We start from the raw sequence: 7,959 nt of genomic DNA, 5'->3' as shown, positions 1-7,959 counted from the left end.
TTGTGACCACAGACCATTTCATCCCCAATTGACTCCATACAGCAACAAATCTCATCAAAGAAAAGATTTGGAATGAAAAAAAAAAAAAAAACCAAATAAGTAAGGTCTGTGGCTTTACCCATCCAAAGTTTCACCTACTGTGAAATGGCTTATCTAATTTACAAGGTATAATCAAGTTTAACCTGATCATTATACTATTCCACCAGTGCTAAGAAAGTACACATGTATCTGTAATGCACGCTTACACCTGCATTAAACACGAAATCTTGAACTTCCATAATCCTTTTAATTCAATTGTGTCAAAAGGCCTTAAGAATATGAAGGATACATTTCTCATTAAGAAAGAAATCGCTCAGTCACCGCTACCAGCTCGCGTACAGTGCTCTCTCGCTGCTTCGCCGCCCTACTCCTCCGCCGGTCGCAATGGAAGAAGAAATTGCTGTGCTCGTCATCGACAATGGTTCCGGCATGTGCAAAGCTGGCTTTGCTGGGGACGACGCCCCCCGAGCCATGTTTCCCTCCATTGTCGGGCGCCCTCGGCACCACGGCGTGATGGTCGGCATGGGCCAGAAGGACTCATACGTGGGCAACGAGGCCCAGAGCAAGCGTGGCATCCTGACCCTGAAGTACCCCATCGAGCACGGCGTCGTCACCAATTGGGATGACATGGAGAAAATCTGGCACCACACTTTCTACAACAAGCTGCGTGTGGCCCCAGAGGAGCACTCCGTGCTGCTGACCGAGGGCCCCCTGAACCCCAAGGCCAACAGAGAGAAGATGCCTCAGATCATGTTTGAGACCTTCAACACCCCGGCCATGTACGTGGCTATGCAGGCCGTGCTGTCCCTCTACGCCTCTGGGCGCACCACTGGCGTTGTTATGGACTCTGGAGACAGGGTCACCCACACGGTTCCCATTTACGAGGGCTATGCCCTTCCCCACGCTATCCTGCGTCTGGACCTGGCTAGCCGGAACCTGACCGACTACCTCATGAAGATCCTCACCGAGCGCGGCTACAGCTTCACCACCACGGCTGAGCGGGAGCTCGTGTGTGACATCAAGGAGAAGCTGTGCTATGTCACCCTGGACTTCGAGCAGGAGATGGCCACCGCTGCATCCTTCTCTTCTCTGGAGAAGAGCTATGAGCTGCCCGACGGCCAGGTCATCACCATTGGTAACAAGCGGTTCCGGTCTCCAGAGGCGCTGTTCCAGCCTTCCTCTCTCAGCATGGAATCTTGTGGCATCCACGAGACCACCTTCAACTCCATCATGAAGTATGACGTGGACATCCGTAAAGACCTGTACGCCAACACTGTGCTGTCTGGCAGCACCACCATGTACCCAGGCATCGCCAACAGGATGCAGAAGGAGATCACTGCCCTGGCACCCAGCACCATGAAGATCAAGAGCATCGCACCCCCAGAGCATAAGTACTCCTTGTGGATAGGCGGCTCCATCCTGGTCTCGCTGTCCACCTTCCAGCAGATGTGGATCAGCAAGCAGGAGTATGACGAGTCGGGCCCCTCCATCATCCACCGCAAATGCTTCTAAACGGACTATGAGCAGTTGCTGCATGGGTTAATTCGGAAGTATAAATTTGCCCCTGGCAAATGCATACACCTCATGCTAGCCTCATGAAACTGGAATAAGCCTTCGAAAAGAAATTGTCCTTGAAGCTTGTTATATGATATCAGCACTGGATTGTAGAACTTGTTGCTGATTTTGACCTTGTATTCAAGTTAACTGTTCCCCTTGTTATTTGTTTGGTACCCTGTACATATCTTTGATTTCAACCTTTAGTATATATGTGGCTTGGTCACTTCGTGGCTGAGGTTAAAACGTGCTTGTGGGCAGACAAGTCTGGCTTGGTAAGTCTGTGTGGCCAGCAGTCTCCTATCTGTGCAGGGTATTCATGTGTCAGGGCTGAGTGTTCTGGGATTGCTCTAGAGGCTGGCAAGGGCTGCCAGTCTGTTAGGGTTGGAAAGTCCAAGCCATAGGACCCGGTTTCCTTTCTTAGCTGATGTTTTCCTGCCAGAGCATCATGGGCTGTTACTTGCCTTGAGTTGGAAGCAGTTTGCATTTACACCTGTAAATGTATTCATCCTTTTAATTTATGTAAGGTTTTTTTGTACGCAACTCTCGATTCTTTAAAGAGATGACAAATTTTGGTTTTCTACTGTATGTGAGAACATTAGGCCCCAGCAACACGTCATTGTGTAAGGAAAAACAAAAGTGCTGCCGTAAAAATAAATAAATAAATAAATAAATCATGACTTTGTCAGAATTTAGCTCAAATTAAGTGTGCCCAGGATTCTTGGTGTTTGAGCTGATGCTTAGACCTCAAAACACAGGTCAAATCTGCAGAATAACTTTAGCATGGAGTGAACAAGAAACTATGGAGTAGTCAGTAGTTTGTTATGAAAAACTTCATTTTGAAACACTAGTTTTTGTTCTGCTTAAGGGCAGAAACATGTAGTAAATACAGCTCCCTAAGCTCCCTTCTTTCCCTACTGCCCCTACCTCCTCAATTCTTCCCTCTCCTCCTGCATAATTCTTGGCAGAAAACATTTGAACACTCATGACGACTGACTTCAGTTACTAACATAGTGGTACAAGAAAGCTTCCTGTAATCTCAGTATGAGCAGTTATTGATTGGAAGCTGAGCGTTTTGTAAGACTTGCCTTGAGAACTGCTAATTAGTATGCAAATGTTTAATTTCAGCTTCGTAAGAATTCTCATTAGTCCATGTAATTCTTACCTGTAGTGGTTCAAACCTGTGATAACATGCTATTTTTCACCCATCAAAATCAAGTCACTATAGGTACTGGCTTACTGCATCTACTGTTTAATATGTCTGAATTTCTCTCTCTCACATTTGATTTGGGGACTTAATCCCATTTTGAGCACGAAGGAATTTTATCTAGATTGTGGGGAGCAATAAAACTGATTCTTCTCAACTACAAAAATGAGATATTGGTGAGTAAATGTGATTGATTGATTCATTCCAAAAACTAGTGACTGAAAATAAACTGCTATCCTTACAGACAATTATTGAAATAAAGCAAAGTCAGCTTTACATTTCTTCAAAACCGATGGGAAACAGTGCTGAGTGAAAATAATACATACTGGTAAAACTGTTTTTTTTTTTTTAAAAAAAGACATCTTGCAAAAGATTCAAACTCATTCTTTTCAGGGCAACTTAAATGCACAAGCTTTATGCTAATTATTGTTACAGTAAAGATTTGGCAGCTTTACAAAAATCCTAAACTTGTACATGCAGGTTTGAAATCTCTATTTCAATGCCCCAGAGTTAGACTAGGAAAACATTTCAGATAATATCAACCTGTAGTAATGCTTTTTTTTTTTTTTAACCTATGGGTACCTTATAATTTATAGTTTCAAAGGAATTTGCTTAACAAATGCGGACGTGATTAGTTGCCTGGCCTCCAAAACCCAAAACTGTATTCTTTGGTATCATGGAATGCTGTTTGCCAAATGACAGGCCTCCAAAAGCCTAAGAAGACCATCTTTGCTGGTGGGTGTTATTCTTGTGCTTAGTATTAATTCCCTTCACATCAGACCTTCAGCAACATAGAAGTGTGTTTTCAATATACAGCATTCACAGAAGTGTGTAGATTCATGTCATACCAGAGCAGAAGAAAGAGAGTAAACAGCAAAATGGAGATGGATTAAGCCATCATTCCCACGTAGCAGGGAGTGTTGGGGAACAACTGTTTAAATAACCCTTCTCTTGATTACAATAATAATAAAAGAAAGATTTGAAGGTGGCTGTAAGAAGAGGACAACTTGACTCAGAGGTAGATACTTAAATCAAGTGAAAAATAGCTGCTTGATAGATGATATAGCAATCAGAGTGGAACATAAGAGGAAACTTTGTGGGGTGAAATAGTTTGGAAAGGTTTGAGTTAAAAGTTTATGTTGTTGAAGGAAAAGTATTATCTGTCTTAATCTTGTGCTAATAAAGCCTAAATAGCTGGGTGAAATCTTAGAGGACTATGTCAGAGTGGATGATTTTTTATTCCATACTTCTTTTCCAAGATCCTATCTGTAAGAAAGACATATTTTTAATATCAAAAAGTAATAATATCACTTGCCAACTGAGGATTACCAACATCATCATTAAACTTTATACATTATTTATTGGTAGCCACAGATGTATCATGGAGGTGGAGAGCTGCGTGATACTGCTGTCACTGACAAGTGGTATAATGTACACACAGTATGGGTGATATGAGATCTTGACACAATCTTGGAGGTGGAAGAGAGAGGATCCGTGAAGAGGTGCCTTTGCTCAAGCCACCTCCCCCATCTTTGATCATCCCTCTCCACCTGGTCCTCACTGAGACTTCAGATGTCCTGGTTGGGGCTCTGCATTCAGCGGCTTTGATGCTACTCCTAAAGGTTGATGGTGTTAATGTAATGTTACCTTGCCTTTGGGCGTGGAGACTTAGTGTTTTCTCCTGACTGGCAGAGTGGTGGGAAAGGGATTAAATTTCATTCTAGCTCTCAGCTCCTGAAGTGAGCCAGAAAATTTCTGGATAGGCTAAATTGACAGATTTTCTCAATAGTATCCTACAATATGGTCTCTTAATTCCTTATATTCTTGGCACCATTAGACACCCTTGCTCCCCCATCTAAAAAACATCACCAAGAAGAAATCTTTTATACTTTCAAGACTGAAGCAGTAATGAGAGGCAAGGGTAAAAAAACTGAGCTGACTTGTTTGTCGGCACTTTAAACAGATTTCAATACTGTGAAATTATCTTGGGGGTTGTTTTCTCAAACTTCAAGGTGGTTAAAGATGATTAAAAGACATATTCTCTTGCTTAAGGATTTGCTGACATCTAATGCCTTTTTTTTTCTCCAAATAAATGCAGGGGTGTTATTTCTGAGTTAATAAAGAATCTGAGAAGAATGTGGCCCTGAGCAGTACTTTTATTCCCATTACCTTTTAAGAATCTTAACTCCTATTTCACTATCCCTCCCCCTCCACCCACTTGCTCTACCTTCTCCCTCACCATTATTAATCTAACCTGAATCACTCTATTCTTCTCCAAGGGAACACACCCAGTAATAACAGTGAATCATAGACATTATTGCCTCTCTAGTCTCTAATGGATTTGACAAAATGCCAGATCTGGGAGAATAAAAGGACAGGAAATTCAGGTGAAGGGAACTTTTTACGTTCTTCTTTAGTACATTGTCCTGAATATTAGTTATCAGCTACATTTTCTAGCTGCCTGGTGATGGAAAGGTTTCACTGTGCTGATAATACTGATCTTCGCTGTATCTCCATGTTCTAAGTAACCATCCTACTCAGTAAGGCAATCTCTCTGGCATGCCTAACAGCTATGTCAAGGGCCCTTTTATCTTGAAGTTGAAAATAAAACCCTCTCTTGCATATCTTGGCTAAAGAATACTACATAGTTAACCCATAAAGGTCATTGTTTGGTAACAAAGTCTCTGCAAGTGCAGCCATTACACATTATGGAATTCCATATGAGATCTTTCATGTACTAGAGAAAAAAATAGAAATATTTGTCAATTATTCTCAAAGGGAAATTTATGAAATTGCAGGGCACATAAACATCACTTTAGCATGGACGGGTCTATAATATGTGACTTAAATTCATGGTAAGAGAAACCCAGAGAAAAGTTTTTTAAGGGCATTTTCAACTTAGGTACAAATGTCGTAAGAAGTGTTGAAAGTCAGCTAAAAGAATCTGGCAGATTTTCTTGTGTTATAAATTTGTATTAATTTGTGTTATAAATTTGTATTAAATTGTTTGCTTAATTTGTCCTAATGAACATTATAAATCAACTGAATCATGTGAATTTTACACAGTTCCTCACCCAAGTGGATTTTAATCCTAGTTTCAGAAATGTATATTTGTATCTTTGTTTCTTTAAAAAAATCTGTGGATACTAGTTATGTCCACATGACACAAAAATTTTTGTCAGTAAAGAAAAGTCTATGGGAATATAATTTAGATTACCTTGAGATTATTGTTAAGATTTTACAAATAATACTAAAGTTGAGAATTTAAAAAATAAAATGAAAATTTTAATTGTGGCTAAAAAGTACATGTGTGTGTGTGTGCATGTGTGTGTAGGTAGAAAGAGACTGAGAAAGAGAGACTATTCACTATTCTTGCCATTAGAAAAAAATTTTAAAAAAAACCTCATAAGGATTTTAGGTCTATATCATCATCCCACCAACAATAATTACAGACAAGAACGAAGCATTTTACCACTCCCTGATGAGTAACAAAGTAGCCAGCAGTAGCCTTGGGTACTGAAGAAATTTTAAAACACATGGAAAGCCTGACTTAAGTTGATACTAATTACTATTATTATTGGATTTTATTGCTTAAATTGTTCTCTATGGTAGGGTAAGCTGTCTTTGCTTCCTGGCTCGCTGGGCCACTATTTTTTCCTGCCTGAAAACTTTCATATGAAACATAAAATGTCCGGTGTCAGAAACACCAATGTCTTCACAGGCTAATAGATTTCAAGTTATATTACATGGAACTGAGACTGGAAATGTCTTATGTCAAAGTCTAAAACATGGAAATGTATGCTAGGCTTTATCTAAAGCTACAATTAAAAGTACAGGGGCTATTAAAAAAAAAAAGTATAGGGGCTACATCCCAGATCTCTAACATGAAACTGAGAGGAAATTGCGTTTAAATTTGTTATGTGAAAAGATTAAGTGAAATAAAACTTACGTACAGGGAGATAATTCCAGTTCTAACAATGCATGAAAGCCTGAGATGCAGGTCAACAAATGTACATTTCTGAAATACAGGTTTTTCTGAGTATTTGTTCTGAAGTTCTTTGAAAATTTGGCCAATCCCATTTTAAGATACCAGTTCACATAATAAGCAAGTCAGAACATTTGCAAGGCAAGATGTTGTTTTCCTTTATGCAGCCAGCAAAAACACAGCTCTAAGCTTAGGTTGTAATGATAAAAGGATTTGGGAGCAGCTGATTTTAGCGACTCATAAAAACAACTCGCCCTTATGCCCGGAGGTATAAAGAATATGCAGAGTCTGCATTGTGCTTCTAGTGTCAGGACAAATCATTCTTTTTTTTTTCTTTAGATTAACTGATGCCAATAGATGAGTAAAGGGAGAAATAAATGTACAGACTGAGACCTGCAGCTTGGTGAGGTAACACCTTTATCACAAAATCATGAGTTCTGTCTTCCATTTTGTAAATTCCATGGGGTTAACTTATGTAATTTAAAAAAATTTTAGCAGTGGAATATATGTTATTAATTATATGTGAGGCTCTAAATTTTCTGCTGTTTATGGTTTAAATTGTGTGGGATCTTACAGATTACAGCATCTTTTAAAAATATATTGTTTTTTTTTGGCGAGGGAGATAAATGAAGGCGTGAAAGATAAGTGAAGGTGCTACATTCCTTTAAATCAATTAGGAAATGGTGAATACACTTGCATATATAAAGTAACTACCGAGTGTTTCCTAGATACCTAATTCTGTTGTAGTTGCCTCTTACTAGTTCTCATTTAATCCACCAATCCCCTATTAACAGATGAAGAAGCTAGGCACAGAATCACCTCATTAAGAAGCATATAAAACATAGTGCCAGGATTTGAACCTAGGCAATCTGACTCTAACGTCTATGTCCCTAATCATGGCTTTAGGTAGTCCTCAGGCTCTGTATTTATTATAGCTGACTGCTTAAGACTCAGGTAACTCTCTTCTGGCCACTTCTAAGCCATTACTGTCAGATGTTACTAATAGTAAAGAGGCGATATAAATGTTTAAAATGGCCATTCAGTAAGAGGACTGAAAACACTGGCCTCCGGAAAGTCCCAACTTCCACGTGACTCAGAAGTTACTCAACTCTTTCCCTAAACCCAGTGCTCCACCCAATGTAGTTAACTTTGTCGTCGCGTAGCCACAGAAACT

General features: G+C 39.9%; 1 protein-coding gene across 7 annotated transcripts; it reads left to right on the top strand.

Annotated features, from left to right (window-relative positions):
* Positions 1 to 378: 378 nt before the first annotated feature.
* Positions 379 to 1,551, top strand: LOC105708243 (actin, cytoplasmic 2-like). Of its 7 annotated transcripts, none has more exons than XM_064373906.1 (2): positions 379 to 549; positions 673 to 1,551. In XM_064373906.1, the coding sequence occupies exons 1-2, from the start codon at positions 424 to 426 to the stop codon at positions 1,549 to 1,551; spliced, it is 1,005 nt and encodes a 334-aa protein (XP_064229976.1). In that variant the 5' UTR covers positions 379 to 423. The 7 variants fall into 7 exon arrangements, with proteins under 7 accessions (XP_064229976.1, XP_064229973.1, XP_064229972.1 ...); XM_064373903.1 differs by having other exon boundaries at positions 379 to 555; positions 640 to 1,551; XM_064373902.1 differs by having other exon boundaries at positions 379 to 648; positions 703 to 1,551.
* The last annotated feature ends 6,408 nt before the right edge of the window (positions 1,552 to 7,959 follow it).

This window comes from Aotus nancymaae, unplaced genomic scaffold, assembly GCF_030222135.1.
Source record: "Aotus nancymaae isolate 86718 unplaced genomic scaffold, 86718_ANA_hifiasm-v0.15.2.pri h1tg000010l, whole genome shotgun sequence".
NCBI classification, from domain to species: domain Eukaryota; kingdom Metazoa; phylum Chordata; class Mammalia; order Primates; family Aotidae; genus Aotus; species Aotus nancymaae.
The sequence above is the reverse complement of the archived record's forward strand: the minus strand, read 5'-3'. Positions and strand labels throughout refer to the sequence as shown.

Excerpts from the sequence above, each read along its gene's own strand:
- LOC105708243 (XM_064373901.1), top strand. The coding sequence starts at position 424 with ATGGAAGAAGAAATTGCTGTGCTCGTCATCGACAATGGTTCCGGCATG.